The 18,019-nt window shown below is 42.3% G+C and overlaps 1 protein-coding gene across 1 annotated transcript; it reads right to left on the reverse strand.

The window, feature by feature from the left end:
* Nucleotides 1–14,509: 14,509 nt before the first annotated feature.
* LOC310863193 (uncharacterized protein) lies at nucleotides 14,510–17,699 on the reverse strand (the record flags this gene model as incomplete). Its single annotated transcript, XM_083771366.1, has 3 exons — nucleotides 14,510–16,265; nucleotides 17,079–17,208; nucleotides 17,405–17,699. The coding sequence occupies 3 exons, from the start codon at nucleotides 17,697–17,699 to the stop codon at nucleotides 15,815–15,817; spliced, it is 876 nt and encodes a 291-aa protein (XP_083627492.1). The 3' UTR covers nucleotides 14,510–15,814.
* Nucleotides 17,700–18,019: the final 320 nt, after the last annotated feature.

An 18,019-nucleotide genomic window follows, 5' to 3' on the forward strand; every position in this document is an offset into this window, starting at 1 on the left:
CCTATACTATAGGTCTAACCACAGTTTCTTGAGCTACCTCCCATGCAATTTCATTGTACAGTACCTGATACTCTTTGCGAAAAACACATTTATCTTAACTCCTCTAACAATGCTCTTTTTAACGCCACAGCTGTCTTCACTTTGTACTTTATTGTTCACCCTTTCATTACTTTGGCAGCAATAACACAGTAACCGCTGTCCTAAAAGCAAAGCCCATATAACACTCAACGCTTACTGAGAGGCCATATGGCGTGTATAGTTTCACCATTATGGAACGGCAAATGTTGTTGCAGAAAGGCAATATAATAAGACATTTATTTGGTGACAGCTCCACTCGCTGTGTCTCTGAGCCACACTCGTAAAGGGACGTCATAAATGACAAGACGGAAGTTGTGAACATGCACACGAAAAGGAAAGGAAAAGGAATTAAGGACGGTTATACTTTAATTTAGTTTAGTCATTTTTCTGAGTCTTCTTCGTCCAGCTGTGGGCAGATACATTTTTACCATTATGCGTCGTCTTATCCTCAAATGGTTTCGTTCGGTCTCACGTTATAGATGTTTATTGGTAGCTTGCTTGTTGCAACATAAATGAAAATGCCCCACAGACAGACAAGTAGTGAGCTATAGTTTTACGACATCATTGTGCACACATCAAAACTGTCACCATAAATGGAGGTGAGTAAACATTGCCTTTATTTCATCCCTAGTGGGTTTTACCTCTCTGCGGTCTATAGCCTCTCCCATTGTGTGCTAGCCATTCTCATGCTGTCCAAAGTACCCCCCCCCCCCCCCACCACAAACCCTCTGACTTTGCCCCTCTAAACACGCCCCCCACCCCACCCCAACTCAACTCCCCCCGGCCGGCTCTGTCCCACACCCAGCACAGGACCTGCTTTGATTGCCACTTAATTACACACCGTTTTACTCCACCATTTACCAGTCAAAAAGGATAGGGGCCAACTGGAGGTGGGGTTGGATGGTGGTGGTGGAGGAGGAGGGGGTTATGGGGCCCCAGCATCTCCTCCATCAATGTCGGCGGCCCCCACAAAGGCCCCCGCGACAGGGGGATGAGTAGCCATAATGCTGTGGCCGTGCCTGCCGCTCAAAGCCACCCATTCCTAATTGCCCTCAGAGATGGCAGATAATGGAGGGGCTTTGAAGTGAAAATGGGCCCTAATGAGCGGGAAAGAGAGAGAGAGAGAGAAAGGGAGAGATAGAGAGGGGGGGGGGGGGGGGGTAGAGAGAGAGAGAGAGAGAGAGAGAGGAGATTGGGGAAAGGGGGATAGTGTGTATGGGATAAGGATCAGATGTCAACCTGCTTATAAAAAAGTAGTCAGGGAGAGAGAGAGGGAGAGAGAGAGAGTGAAGTACAGAGAGAGCGGATGTGTTTTGGGAGACTGCTGTCCCCTCCTGTCTCCCTCTGTGCTCACGGGAGTGCGGAGGAGTCGGAGACAGGAGTCAGAGACGGACACTCTGCAGGGGTCCGCTTCATCCATCTTCCTGTGCCCTCCCCCCCTCCTCTCCTCACTTCTAACGTCCCACCCTTCTGTCTCCAGCATAGCCTTCAGGCGCCTGTCTCCCCCAATGGTTGCTAGCAGCACCACTCTCTCTCTCTCTCTCTCTCTCTCTCTCTCTCTCTCTTGCCTGCCCACTCTCCCACGGATAAAACTCTTTTTTCGCCTTCCTCTTTCTTTGCTCTGTTGTAATTTTGTCTTTCTATTCACCCTCTTCCTTTTCCATGCCCTCCCTCCCTCCCTCCCTCCATCCCTCCCTTGTTCTGTCCGTGTCTCTGAGAGTAGGAGCCTCTATGAGGAAGATGACAATAGCACCGCCACTTGGTCTGGCGTCAGGGACTTCTTCTCATACCAGCTAACATGCTTGGGATTCTTTGCACTGTCTCCGTATCTCTCTTGTCTTCTCCTTGCATGCTTTCACATTATGTGGAGGCCCAGACTTCAAGGCGGATGATTTGCATACAAAGCGCGAGTCGTCTTTTTAACTGCATGCTTCTTTTGTCGAGCTCCTTTGGTCCTGTCTTAACTTTACCTTTCATTGTTATAACAACCCCCCCCCCACTCTCTCAATTTCAATTCAAATGAGCTTTTTTGGCAAGGGAAACATGTTTACATTGCCAAAGCAAGTACTTAAAATAATACAATTTCAATGTTTGGTTATTTGTAGCCAAAGTATGGCTATAAATATATATACATAAATGTGTATAAACAGAGCGGTGTGATATTGCAACGTTCCAATATAGTAGGTAAATAACTACAATGAAAAATACAAAGTTTCAAAAATATGTGCTTATGCTGTCAGAATATACATACGGTAATCAAAATTCTCTCTCTCTCTCTCTTTTTCCTCTCTCTTATTACACCTTAAAGTCAGTTCATTTCCCAGACATCAAAACCGTCTCACGATGCCAAATGGAAGTAGTTTAAATCAAAGTTTGCAGATTTAGTGCAATGAACTGACTAAAGAGAAATATTTCTGTATTCAAACATGAAAAAAGGAAAATATTTGCACATGACTGCAGTCTTCAATGCTCCCCGTTCAATTTTTATTGAAGTACAAAGTTTCTTTTATTGCCATATGCATGTGACAATAAAAACCTTGAAACCATCACATTACAACACTACAAAATGTTTAATGGCAGCACCCAGAGATTATAAAAATAAGAAACATTTATTGACTGCCGACCCAATAGTGGAGTCATTAAGGTGCGTAGTACCACAGTGGGACTCCAATGCATGGCACTCTCCTATTCTTTCTCCATGTTTTCTGTCTATTTGTTTTTATATAATAGTGGGCGCAGATGGCCTAGTGGTAGAGGCACATACTAGGCTCTAATGCAGCCTGACAGCTAGTCGCAGGTTCGATTCCTGAGCCCAGCGAACTTTGGCTGCGTGTCACTCCCTGTCTGTCTGTACTGTACTATCCAAAATAAAGACAGAAAAGCCACAAAATATATTTATCTTTATTATTTTCTTTTTCCATAATAATAATAGTAATAATAATAACTTCTACACATAGGCTACCTTGTGATGACCTTTTAGGTTCAAGTCCAACCAAGAAAGCCCTTCACTGCTGGATGTTCCTCTACGCTACGGTTTCCCACTGTTAAAAACTGCCCATTTACCTCTGAAGAGGCCTATAAACCTGTCTGAGAAGCTGAGCTGACAACAGCCACTTCACAGCCCGTGAATGAAAAAGGTCTCTCTGCTCCCTTTAAACAAAGAGTCATCACACCGGACACTTCCAGGGGTACATGTCATGACCCTGCCTCATTACACCATAAAACAGCCTGTTTGGCTAAATGAAAGAGCCGCTTTAACTGTAATCTGCCTTTATCAGGCTCCATGCAGCCATTGGATTGGAGGACTCCCTTGGTCTTTGTCTGGAGCTTAAACAAGTTGTGTATCTGCCATTTCAAAAGAAACTCTCTCCGCTCTCGACAAAGAGCAGCGACAGCAGGGGACCTTCTGAATGACAATTGTTGTTGCGCATCAGTTTGGTATTTACTGCTGAAGAGGGTTCAGTGCATTAAAGCCAATGCACTGATTGTTGATGTGTTTGCCTGTACTAATTGGCTCGAGGGCAACATGCTGCTTATACAATGCAAAGGGAAAACAGTATCAAGGGGGGGGGGGGAGTGGAAGTTGCATATTAACCACTTAAAGGCAGTGGTTTTCAACCAGTGGTCCTCGAGGGGGTTCCAGGTGGTCCCCAGCTAAATGATGGAGAGTTTGTAACCAAATGGACCCTTATATATCTTTAACTCTTGAGAGCGGTTTCATTTACGCTCTCAAGAGTTGCATTATTGTAAACAGCATTACTTAATTTACAGTAACTTACAAGAAGTACTATACGATTATTATATTCAAAGTTTTGGGTCTGAGGCTAAATCTCATCAATGGTGGTCCGTGGCTCAAATGCCGAGTTAATGGGCCTTGATATGAAAAAGGTTGAAACCACTGACTTAAAGCCTTTAGGTTGACGGGGATCCACCAGGGTCTATAGTTGGTGCTCCTCTTTTTTTCCCCCTACACAAATCCATCTCCCCAAAATAGCCTCATGAGCTTGTAGATCTGCTATGTTTGCAGAATGTTTGCTTATTATGAGGGCAATTATTTTTTAATAAATATTTGAAGCTTTTCCAGAAACTTAAGTCAGGTTTTAGAAGGCGTTTTAGAATAGGCCTCTGTCCTAAATGGGTAAATACACAGATCCTTTACCGGTACACAGAGTTACTGTAAATGAACTGTGTGGCTGGCATTAAGAAGGATGACAACATCCGCATGCACAAAGCGTGTGGTACAGCGTTGTTTATTCAAAACCAAAAATACGTATTCCAATATCTGAGGTTGGGCTTCATCAATGACTTGCATTATTCTGTTCACTTCATTGTGAAGTTGCTGTAAAAAAAATACCTGCATAATATGTATGAACCCGCACCACGTGAATATAACTTAAAGCAGACAGATTTTATGTCCATTTGACCTTCAAGGGGTCTCCTGTCCTTCAGTGAAACCTCAGAGGCTGTCACTCTGAAATATGAAGGCAGTGAAACGAGCAGTGCAGGGACCTGGTTCCATCTAACCATGGGTGCTTGTCTACTTAGTAATCAGTACAAGCTGTGGGGAGACTTGGCCTAAACTCACCACCACAATTTGTGCCTCCGCAATGGAAGAAGAAGAGGGGGGGTTCACAGGATGAACAGGAAAGTGGCAATCTCTGTGATGTTAAAAGAGGAGAACGCATGCCACTCGTCTGATGTGAGACAGTGAGTGAGAGAGTGCGTGCGTGCATAAATGTGTGTGTGTGTGTGTGTGTGTGTGTGTGTGTGTGTGTGTGTGTGTGTGTGTGTGTGTGTGTGTGTGTGTGTGTGTGTGTGTGTGTGTCATGGATAAAGGTGTGCAACAGGTTTTTTGTTTTTTGCTGGCGCGTGCTGCTCCAAAAATCAATTTCTATAGTTCAGAGGAAGCCTACATTGACTATATGGCATACAGTGAAGAGAGAAATCAATGTGAAAGCCAAAATGTCAGGATCTCAAATGGTCATGGTTGAAACCAGTATTCACAGCGAATTTCCGGCCGCAGTGCCATGCCTAAGTCCCCCTGATTATTTTCTGGTTCAAGGGTTGCCTCGTTTCAAAGCCTTCCCCTCTGCCTGTGATTTGGTCTTGTTAAGGGGCCTATATTTCAGCCGAGAAACACACACTGAACCTTAAATGAAATTAAAAGTGACTATCAATCACACTGGGTTCTCAGTCTTCATCAGCGTGTGGTGTGTGCCTCGGTGTTCAACAGACTGACCCTGTGACGCTGAGCGGACTGATATTTTGCCGAGTGTTTTTGTAATGTGAGGTTGAGTTTATGGACACCAAGATAGGGGAAATTCTATACACACCCAAGGCTTGAAAGTGAGAGCTATGGAAACTAGGTTGTTTACTGTAACATTCAGAGGATACAGTCTTGTCTCCTGTGAAGAGGACAGTTGTTGGAAAATATAAGCACTTGGCACCGTTCAGCCCAAACATCCAGCATCAACTAAAGATTTAGACATTTAACAGTAAGGAATCATAGTAATTTGGAATCACTGAGGACTCTGAGGAATGTGTTACATATGAGAGCATTTGGTGCTGTTAATGGTATGGTAATCAGGATATTCTGTCCTAGAATCTACACGTTCATAGCCTACCCAAAATGTATTAATTTTTAAAACTTTCTGAGACTATTTATCTTCAAATTTAACTATTCATGAAATAATTGGGTATTAAAGTTAATAACTATAATATTTACTAGGATTGACATTTCTAGTTTGCACTAGATGATACAGACAAGTGGCATTTGGCGTGTAGAGATATCAAGCTTTCAGATAAGTTAATGGCCATATAGTCTCAACTCATCAGAACTTAAAAGGAAAAATGAAGGCATTCAGACAAAGTATCTGTTTCATATAGTCCCGTTCACTGTTCACAACCCCCACCCACACGTGACATGAAAGAGAAAACCTCATAATAAAATTGAATAAACCGTCCTCCAAGGTTGAATTATTGTAATTACATGTAATTGAGTGTTTGGCGGCAAAACCATTTCCTTCTCAGATCCCGCATGTACTTTCTGAAAAATCACGAGCACTTTGTTCTTGGTCCTAAAGCCACCGCTTGACCTTCTCCAATTGCAGTCTTTGGTGAACAACTGTGACATGAGACAGAGTGAGGCTGGAGGGGGACGACGGCCACGCTATGTTGTCACAAAGATGAGTTGCTCTCCACCAGTTCCATATGGTTCCAGTCACGTACAGTATACTGGGTTCCCTTCTCTCTCTCTCTCTCTCTCTGCCTATTTATAAATACACCAAGTCGCCTTTTTTGCTTTGGCCTGGAGTTAAAAATGGGAGAAACCACTGAGGCATAAATTAGTTAATGTTTCGTTTTGAGTATATAGTCTATCTCTGTGGATGCTGGTTTGTTCTAGGTACAGTAGGAATGCTTGCAGAAGCATAAGAGTGTCCATTGTTTTATGACTAAGCTGATCAACTAACAATCAGCAGTAGAGCAGAAGACTATAATTATCCACAAAAAGTGGTCTCTTTTAGGCTTGTCGGTCAATAAATTGTACGCTTAATTGTGTGGACTGAATTATATTTTTTTGTAAGAAGAGATGAACATGGTGGCATCATTTAAACAGCCTACATCATTACATTCTTACTTTATAATGGATTCACTGTATGAACCCTATGACTTGGGCTAACACCCAGAACTGCCCAAATCATTTCATACACCAACTATGTTTTCATGTTGCAGCTGTCCAGTGAGGATGAGGCAATGGTACAACCAATGACCAGCTCAGTAAATGCTTCCATGGTGTTTTCCCCCCTTCCACAGACTATTGTGTCAGTGTGGAGGTGCACACCTATGTCAACACTGTTGAGACATAATTGAATAAGTTGCAGTGATCTATTCGGTTATGTGATGACCCCAGCTTGAGTCTCTGACAGATCAGTTACATTTGAATTCAGTAAATTAAATAAAGTTCTATTAACTGACAAGTCAACACAATTAATCCATGGCTGTAGTTAAGACACCAGTATAGAGCCCTGACGGAATCTGGTCAACCATATGGGGTTTAGTTAATTTGGGATCCGATGGTAATTCCGACGGAGAATTAGTCCGACATGTGGGAACAACGGTCGGAGTAGCGCTCGAATATGCGCTGCTCCCGTGCTTGCGGTTATGGGTAGATTAGGGTTTGAGGTAGGTTGTCCGCAAGCAGAGCAAGAGCACGCCATGAGGTACGTTCACCACTGCTGGTACGACTGCTGCTCTGAGTCCTACAGCTCTCTGCTGCTGTCTGGGTACGACTGCTGCTCTGAGTCCTACAGCTCTCTGCTGCTGTCTGGGTACGACTGCCGTGCTGAGTCCCTATATAGAGCTCTCTGTCTGGGTACGACTGCTGCTCTGAGTCCTAGAGCTCTCTGCTGTCTGTCTGGGTACGACTGCTGCTCTGAGTCCTAGAGCTCTCTGCTGTCTGTCTGGGTACGACTGCTGCTCTGAGTCCTAGAGCTCTCTGCTGTCTGTCTGGGTACGACTGCTGCTCTGAGTCCTAGAGCTCTCTGCTGTCTGTCTGGGTACGACTGCTGCTCTGAGTCCTAGAGCTCTCTGCTGTCTGTCTGGGTACGACTGCTGCTCTGAGTCCTAGAGCTCTCTGCTGTCTGTCTGGGTACGACTGCTGCTCTGAGTCATAGAGCTCTCTGCTATTCTAAATCCTTTAGAACCGTTATTGACCTTATGCCAACCTTGAAACGTTTACGTCACCAAGAATAGTGGTCCCTTATTGGACGGTGAAGTACACCGAGATACATACCCAGCCGATCGCAGTACTTGTACTCTGCTTGCGCAATAATAAGTAATAATACTTTCATTTGTGTCCATATGAGCATTAAACACCTATTATTTTATCATAATGTCGACTTGCTTTGCTGTCGACATTATGACAAAATAAATGGAACTTTGGGGGAAATATTCACCTATATTAATATTCAACATGCTCAAAATAGAGACGATTTTAAGGTCATGGGAAACAGCAGATAAAGATCCATTAACATGCCTCACTCACTTCCATAATGCCCATTGGATGGGGATACCTCAGCTAGACTAGTCTCCAGTCTACTACAGTGACAACTATAGAGGGTATGCACATGCATAAAGTCTGTGGCAAATCAAGTTTAACGTTGTTTAATGCAATCAGATTTTTCGGACTTATAAACCTATACCACTTTACGGATTTCAATAAATGAAGCCAGGTTCCAAATCAATGAAAAATAATGCTACAGCTACTTCTTTTTAGCCTTGGCGCTTCTTAGATGAACATTGTTTTTCTTGCTTGACGTCTAATAAAATAAAATAAAATAAAATCACAGTATATTTGTCAACTTTGTATACTATAGGCCTACAGACCAAGTGAAAAATGACGGCCATCATGATCTTGAAAATAAAAAGTTTCATCAAGCTATAATTGAGGAAGTTTTATTTTTACACTTCAATTAAGTATTCAATGTTGATTTGTCAGTGGGAATATAGTTTACTGGTCGTTGATTACATCATGGAGCCAAGCTCAAAAGCTAATTATGATTGAGGATGTCAGGTGGCCATTTTCTTATGATTGGCTGATGAAAGGTATAATTTAGAACTGCCAGAACAGCAACTTCAAAGCTTCAAATTCCATATTAAGCTGGAATGTAAAAAATAAATAAATAAATAAATCGTGCTTCCATATTTTCTATTTACTTTAATTACACAGAATTACCCCTTTCATTGATGGGACAATTACTGTCCTTTTTTTAAGACCATTGTGGAACAATATCAAGTCAAATATACACTCTTAAATCTGGCTGGTTTGAATGTAGCCACTGCGTGATTATTCATGTTCATATAAAATCTGTGCAAAAATAGGAGGTGACAAAGTACTTTTTTCAGGTGTGTAAAATGGCATAGAAAAACTATACAAGGACATACAGTAATATACATCCATAATCCTAATCCTATATACTATATAAGACACATTTTCTAAAGCTTAATTACGTCATATGGCCTTTACCATTTTCAGTAAAGGGTCATTTGCTTTCTAAGTAACAATTTCTCTTTCAGAAAGCTTTTCCCTTCTTTGCCGACCCTATGCCAACGAAATAAAAACTGAAATGATGGTTATTCCCTGTAGTGGAGACACTGTGCTTGTAGCCTATTGGTAATGGGCAATGCCCTTTCTAATCTAAATAAAGTTAAGCATTTGTAACAGTGACTGCATTATGGAAAATCCAATTTGTGATTGCAACATCTGTACTTAACCTACGGGTATAGACTGCTGATTCTTTGTTGGTCCAAGTCGCTAAGCTGCATGTTTTTTCCACGATTCTTTTTCCAGAGCGCTTACATGTACATGACCTTGCATGCAATGATTATGATTCATATGCAAAACCAGGTCTTGGTTATTATGGTGGTATGAAGAATTAACATTGAAATATTCTCAGACATGCAAACCCAGCTGGCACATGAACTGCACAAATGGCATGAAGAAAGACGTGCACATAAGCACACAGTCTGTCTTTTTTAATGCAAGCATGCGGAACGCACGCATGCACACACACACACACACACACACACACACACACACACACACACACACACACACACACACACACATGCTGTCATAATACTGGACAAACTGAACTGGATGGGTTAATTCAACGTCTATGGTAAGACCTCCCCCCCCCCCCCCCCCCCGTGTGCACGCACGCACGCACGCACGCACGCAAGCACACACACACACGCACGCACGCACGCACGCACGCACGCACGCACGCACGCACGCACGCACGCACGCACACACACACACACACACACACACACACACACACACACACACACACACACACACACACACACACACACACACACACACACACACACACACACACACACACACACACACACACACACACACACACACACACACACACACACACACTCCTTGCCCCATACTGTCAAATCCTGTCAGACCATAAGTCATGAGGAGAAGGAGGCGAAGAAAAGGGACCATTCTCAAGGAACTGGGACGTATCCAGAGGCTTATTTGTAAGCCTCCAGGGTGTGGCAGGTAAGCTTCCACCTCAAAGGCAATGGCTGCCTCCCATGTAATTGCTCTTCGTCAAATCGAGCTGCGTGACATTCCTTCAGACTGTTTCAAGTAAGGACTACTCGAGGACCAAGAACTGACTGCCATCAAACGAGAAGCCACTATCTCAGTCTCAGATCAGGATGATGAGTTATTACAGGCTCACTATTTCACAATAACGACTATTTGTGCCTTGATGAAGATATAATGCAAATGAATAAAGCATGGAATAGAATGGGAAAATATAGTACACCGCAGGAAAGAGTGTGTATAAAGCTAATCAGATGTGTTCAAACATTCAAAACGCTTGTTATCCACCCCAACAAGTCTCCCTTTTATCCTGTCTTGGACCGTTCCTAGCAGTCGGAGGAAGGACGCATCCTCAGGCAAAGGCCAGATAAGGGCCTTTGATATAATCAAGTCCACGTCAAACAGCCAATAAATGAGGCTTGTGGAGATAAAATGGCCAGGACTGACAGGTCTGATAATAGGCCAAACAAAGAGAAAGTGGAGATTAAGGGGTAGCTTTTCAGTCAGCTAAGTGGACTGCCCAGAGGGCACTGCAACAACATGGCTCATCTGTCAGAGACAGAAGGAATGGATACCATCACCTCCTATACAGACTGTTCCTCTATCATCGAAGGGCGTCCTGGAATGGCTAGTATACCGTGCTTCGTCTGTTATGCTTGGTACCAGGCAGACTTAGATAAAATATTGCTAAGACATTTTATATTACTTTTATTAGACCATAGGTTATCTTCATTAGGCTACCTCAACACAATTATTCAAAGATCACAATGTAGAAGAAACCATTGCCAAAGGTTAACTGTTCCACTACTGTGACGACTGACGAGACAGCCAAGTGCCAAGTGTCACTGGTGGTGATGTGTTTGATGCCAGACTGAGATGAAAGGACGTGGCACGTGACCTCTAATGTTTGGACAGACCTTCCATTTACACATTTGATGTCGTAAAGGCAATCATGCACGTAACTTTGGCTCATAAACGAAGGTTCTCTTTTTTCTATGGGAAAAAACGTAGAATGATGAGGGGGGGGGGAAATCAGCGAATCAGAGAGCAAATGCTGAGGCTGCAAAAGAAAAGAGACAGTCACACCACCCGACTGTAACAGAGTCTGGCACAACACTAACAAAGGAAATGAGCAAACCGCACAGCAAATAGCAGTCTTTTATACAACACTCCAGGCCCCTCTGCTTACATCTGGGTGCCAACCCCAGTCACTTACAAATAAACGGGTTTATGAGAAATATTATGTACAAATTACTACATTCGTCTAGACAGGACATTATTTTAGCTCTACTTACATTGGCATGATCAAGCGCAATTTTCATAAATATGTATATTGGTGTATGTCAAACATTTACAGCTTCCAAATATGCACTTAAGAATAAATGACATGAATGAGCAATTAAACAACCCTTTTCCACAGTGTAAAACTATATGTTAAATGAACCGCTCTAACCAGGAATAAACGACTATGCTACAGTACTTCCAAAACTTACTGTGGACAATTTCAAGAATGTGTTATAGCTTACTTCCTGAAATTCCAGAGTTTAAAACTTTGGCATTTTCAACATACATTTGAGTAACTCATTGAACTGTTTCAAATTCAGGTCTTCCTGAGTGACAATATAACTCGAGTCCTGCTGTCATGCCTACATTTGATGCAACAGGTAATATATACGTCAATGTTTGTCCCAGGATCTTGGTATAAACAGACCACATGGTACATAATCTTACATTTAAAAAGCACACAACTCGTTTTGATTGAAATTGATTGATTGAAATATTTATTAACAGTTTGCAGAATTACAGTACATTTCAAGCACAAACTCAATACAAAGACTGTTAACTGTGAGTGGACGACCCAATTAAGTATTACACTTGTTTACAACAGGGTCCACCATGTTCAATTCATCAAAACATTTAGAGATGTACAAATAGACACTTCAATATAGTCAAAGGACAGAAGAGGAATTCATCATAATGGAGGTAAAAAGGGAAAATAAACATACAGTGAGGGAAAAGGGGGTGGGGGGGGGGCGATTCAGATTTTACGGGGGCCAGTTTCGAATTGCAGCCGTCCGTAGGTGCCCTTTGAGAGCGTTTTGAAGGAGTCAAGGGATTCACATGTCTTAATGACTGTTGGTAGGGCGTTCCACATTTTGGTGGCATAGGAGCGAAAATAATTTAGTCCCTTGTTTGTGCCGAATCTGGGTTGTACATGGTTTGTTGCACTCCCTCTGGTGTTGTGGGTGTGGACTTCGTTTACATTAAGGAAGTATTTAGACAGGTACATGGGTATCTTGGTGGTGTATCGAATCTTGTGGACCAGACCCATTGCAAGATGCTGTACTCTGTCGTCGACCCTAAGCCATCCCAGCCTGTCAAAGTGGGCAGGCGTGAGGTGGGTTCGGGGGGTGAGGCCAAGTAGGAGCCTGACCAGTTTGTTTTGGGAGGTCTGGAGCCTTGTTTTAAGGGCCTTTTAGGTGCTGTGGTACCAAGAGGTGCATGCATACTTGTCAAAGAAACCTTGTACGAGGGCTCCTAGCTGTTAAGGTCTTCAAGGTGTTTTTGTTGACCAGTGAGGAGATCCTGTAAAGGAATCTTGTTCTTTGATTGACTTTTTTGATTACGTTGGTGGCCATTTTATCGCCGGAAAGATTAGCCTCCAGGCTCTCTGCTTACTGAATCATGTGTTGTTTTTTACCGATTGCTTCCAGCTGGCTTAATGCACCTTTAATAATTATGTTACTAAGCACAGTATAACAATTTACTGAAGTCACAGTTGGAGTGTTTTAGAAGTACCACTATTGGGAAAGTGTATTCAAAAGCAAACGAGGGGCAAATAAGGATGCCTGCAGAGACATTCAAAACTAGAGGTTGATTAGTGCTGAAAATCAAATCTAAAAAATAGAAGATAATATAGTCGCAAAGCAGCGATTTGGAGAGGGTTAAAGCTAACCCAGACTGTAAGATGAAAGCTGCAAGGGGTCTGCACCTTTGACAATTTCCAACACCTGTATTAAAGATGACTAACAGGTTGTATGACCATCAGACAGACGCTCATTCATTCATTCATTTTTTGTTAATGTTTTATCCCACAATTTTGAAACCCATTTTTTCACCCAGTGTCAATTATCTAATGTAATCCTGAGCGCTACACTTCCTCTGCCAACCTGGGGGTGCAGCGGACTGACCTCATGCTTCCTTCTATGCATGAGGAGTCCAAGCTGCTTCTTTTCACCTGACGGGAGAGTTTCCCCGGCCGGACGTAGCGCGTGGAAGGAACACGTTATTACGACCAGTTCCTTTCCCCTCCATCAGGCTCCCCGGCTGGCCATGGGGAGGTAGTTTAGAGACCAGGATTACGACATGTTTTTGTGAGGTATACCCTAGGGGACACGGGAGAACATGCAAACTCCACACAGAAAGGCCCTTTCGCCAACCCCGCCTCGGGTATGGGCACTGATGACACGAAGGAGGGAACATGCCCCCAGTGCCCACAGCGTCCCCAGTGGGAATCGAACCCAGGACCTTCTAGCTGTGAGGCGACAGCACTACCACGTAACCCAGATGCTCATTCATTTATCTGTGCTGGGACACCTTTTTTTGGCAATGCGGTCACCTAGGGCTGGGCTGGCTAATATATCGATATATATTGATACTGTGATTTTTGAGAATTTTTAAAAAAGTAAAAGATATCACAATAATACGATATCATTACAATATCGACATCGAGGAATTTGGAAACAAATAATTGTGATACTTGATTAAGTCTATAACATCATTATCACCCAGCCCTACTGTCACCCCCTACTGGTCAATTTAAAAAACATTGTGGGGACATACAGCAGTTTAGTTATACAATGACAGTTTTGACAAAATTACTCTGATTTATGGCAAATTTTGCACCAGGCACCTGTTTGAACTGATCAACTTAAAAATTATTACACACATGAATTATGATATGAGACATATCAGGACAGACCGTTTTAAATGTCTGATTTGTTATGTCATGCCTATTCTCTACATTCTCTAAATGACTGGGCTAATAGTTGTTGACTTTGGTCAATTTATCTGCTGAGCTATGTCCTTTTGAAGCTCATTGGTCAATATCTTCACAACTAAATGATATCAATCAACTGAACTGCATGTTAATGTTGATACCTTGATAGCAATCCAACCTGCAGTTTAGATAGAAATGTAAAAATTAGTTAAAAAAATCACACCCCTGTGAGGTGAGAGACTTCGGTATAGCTTAATTCTGATTAGGTGATGTAATGATGATGTAAAACAAATGGTGTCAAAACAAACATTAAATTCTCTTTATTGTTAATGGGATTTAATGTTTGTGTTAGGGAAAAGATGACGTAAATGTTCCCTTCATTGTCAATGGCGTTTTTAAAACTAACATTGAACTAAACACAAACATTAAACCTGTATATGAGGGTCTAGTCGCCCTCAAAAATAAATAAAATGGCATAAAATCGAGTCTGTAGTTCTTGAGGCAGATTTGTAGATGGTAGATGGTGGATGGCTGTAGCAGGTTTTGTGTAAATTGGACTCGCTTGCGTATGACTTATGACTTTTCAAAGTTCAATAATTTGACCTTTCATTTACAGTGCCCCATCAGGCCAATTTGGTCATATTCATTGTCCATACAACTTCCAATCATTGATGAAAATGTCATATCTGTTGTACCATCTCATGGAAATTTGTAAAAGCCCCAGCAAAATGAACCAGCACAAAAACTTTGTAGTTTCAGCTTGAACCCCTAGATAGTGCCTGCCTGCCTTCTCACACCAACAGAATGCTCTGAGGTGGAAGAATGTTAGCTTATCCATGTATGGTTGAATTTGTGATTCATAGTTTATCGACTAACATCGTCCAACTAATGATTTATATATATAAAAAAAAGCAACAGCAGGGTTTATGAACTTGTAGTGTAGACTTATTGAATGGAAATAGGCAAAACATTAGTGCTATATTACCTAAAGCTGCAATCCATAACCTTTATGGCATACCCAGGATTGGAACCCAGGCCCCCTGCCCTAGTGTCAACATTTGCACCGCGGTGGGCTATAACAGAAAGCATGTTTGGGCAGAGGAGAAATTGTGTTTCAATGCAATATCTCTTGTTAAACACCAGTGGTCTACTCCTACCACAGTTGTGTTAGTTACAGTACATTGCATTTATAATCTACCATACATATGTCAAAATAACATGATTCACGGTATGTCTCCAATGTGGATCTCGGACTTCCAAGTGACCAACCTGTGACAATCGTCTGACATTTCTATGGCATACGAGTCCAAATGTGGGTAAGGTTTCAGCATGAAGAGAGCCTCTTTGACTTCCATTATAAGATTAAATATTTCACAAATATAAAACATGTGTGGAAAAAACAAAATGAGTGGAGGTACTTCTGTGGCCTACTGCCGGTGTGCACAAGACATTTGGCACTGATCAGTCCAGTGGTTTGAGAGATTAGCTCCGGTCACACAGACAGACAGAACCTCTTCTATGTATAAAAATATTAATAGCATTAATGTTGGTCACTTTTCACCACTACCCACAGGTGATAGGTCACCACAGTGCTGCAGGGTCTCCTATTACTTTAGTCTTTTACGTGTTGGCTCTGCCATTTCCTCTTTCATCAGCTTAATTTTGAGAGTATAATATTCCTCTTGAAGTTTGAGTACAGCCTCTTGTCTTCTGAGCACGGACATCTCCAAGTCCAGTCTTTCTTGCAACGGAGTAGAGCTACAGTGAGAAGCCAGGTGTGATCCACTCATGGTTGGGATGGTAGTACAAGGCATAGCGATGGCAGTACAAGGCATAGCGAAATTAACTGCCGAGGAACTAGAGGCTTCAGTGAAAGCAAATCTGTGTGTTGTTGGTGGAGAGGTGGAGGGCTCACTGAAGTGTGCTGAATGCATAGCAGGGGAAATGCTGCTACATGCAGGGTGCCCGTTGTCTGTCAGAACTAAGTTCACTACTGCCGAAGGTTCATCTGTTGAATGGCTGTTTTCCTCATCCTCATCATCCTCATCATCATCAAAGCTGTAAAATAATAATAATAATAATTATGTACATATTTTATGTGGTTTGTTTATTTGATTTGTACATATTTTTATTGTTTTTTTTTATTTTTATTTCCCCTCCCATGTGGGGTCCTTGTTCATATCAACATATACATTTGTAATACATAGATATAGACACCCATCATTTCCCTCCCATCCACCCACTATACCCAGTACCCACCCACTCTTCCCCAATGCAGAGACAATACCAGAGGAAGGAGAGAGAGGGGGGGGGGGTACAGAAATAAAGAAGTAAATTAATTAAAAGAGAGAGGGGGAGAGGAAAAGAGGAAAGGAGGGGTACCACCTGTGTGTGCGTGCAGCCACCGGTTTACACGAAGCACATACTGCATAGGCCTATGTGTTCACCATTCCCTAGTTCAAACAGAGCTCATCTCTGGGACTACCGTCAGGGTTTTTACATGGTCCACAAAGGGTGTCCATGTTTGCTGGAAAGTTGTCATGGAACCATTAAGTGAGAATCTAATCTTTTCAAGCTTACGGTAGAATAGTACGTCCTTTATCCATCCGTTATGTGTAGGTGGAGAAACACATTTCAGGGAAACCTCATACTTTTAGGAATTCTGGTGGCAGCATCTGCCCTGTCACTTAGGAATTCTCAGTCCCATGTGATGAAGCAGCCATAGTAGCTGCTGCTAGATTTTTATACAGTTTTTTTTATTTTTATGCTATACAGTGTACGGCTTTAATAATTCTTTATCAAGAATCAAGTTGGATTTATTTGTTGACCAGGTTCAACATCTAGGTCTGTTGCAGTGAGAAGACGTCTTACCTTTGAGTGTCCATCATGTGCATGATTGAAGGGTCTTTCGTATCCTGGAGCAGCCTGTCTGACTCTGAATTCATCACAGAAATCACGATTTGGGTAATATGGCTGAACTGTTCAAGTGAAAGCTCTGAATCTGTGAATGACAATGTAAGAATGTACATCTTGTGAAATAAAAGTAGCATGAAAAACATAATAAACTCATCCTATAGCTTTCAAGGTATTTTTGCCTTTTTATGTAGCCTGGCTATCATTCTCCTTCGCCAAGGCAAGGCTTCAGACATTGCCTTTAAGGTACATACACCTAATAATCACACAGCCGTTTTTCTTACCTTCACCCAATTGCATTTTCTGTCTTTTGATTTCTTCCCTCGCTTTTGCCAGCAGATTTTCCCATTTCTTGCTACAGTCAGACACGGTACGTTGAATCTGTGGGAAAACGGCATTGATGGCTTGGGATATTTCCTCCCATGCTTGCCTTTTATCCTGCGTTGACACACCCGTGCTGCACTTTCCCCTGATCACTACTTTCCTCTCCTCCATCAACTGGGCCAGGAATATGCATTCCTGGTCAGTCCAATTCGGCCTTCTCTTTCTAGTGGACATCGCCTCTAGTGGAAGGGGCATTATCTGAAAGAAAGAATAAGGGTGTGTGTGTGTGAGAGAGAGAGAGAGAGAGAGAGAGAGAGAGAGAGACACACACACACACACACACACACACACACACACACACACACACACACACACACACACACACACACACACACACACACACACACACACACACACACACACACACACCACTTAATTATTGTAATTGTCCAATAAATATGCAATAATAAAGAGAATTATATCATACAGCTGGGTAATGGACATTCTAGTACCAGTCCAACTTGCACTGTAAATGTAAAATGATATAGTTAGGCCTATACACTTTACATGGTACA

The sequence above is a fragment of the Protomyctophum parallelum genome, assembly GCF_964188405.1.
Source record: "Protomyctophum parallelum genome assembly, chromosome: 8".
In the NCBI taxonomy this organism is placed as follows: Eukaryota; Metazoa; Chordata; class Actinopteri; order Myctophiformes; family Myctophidae; genus Protomyctophum; species Protomyctophum parallelum.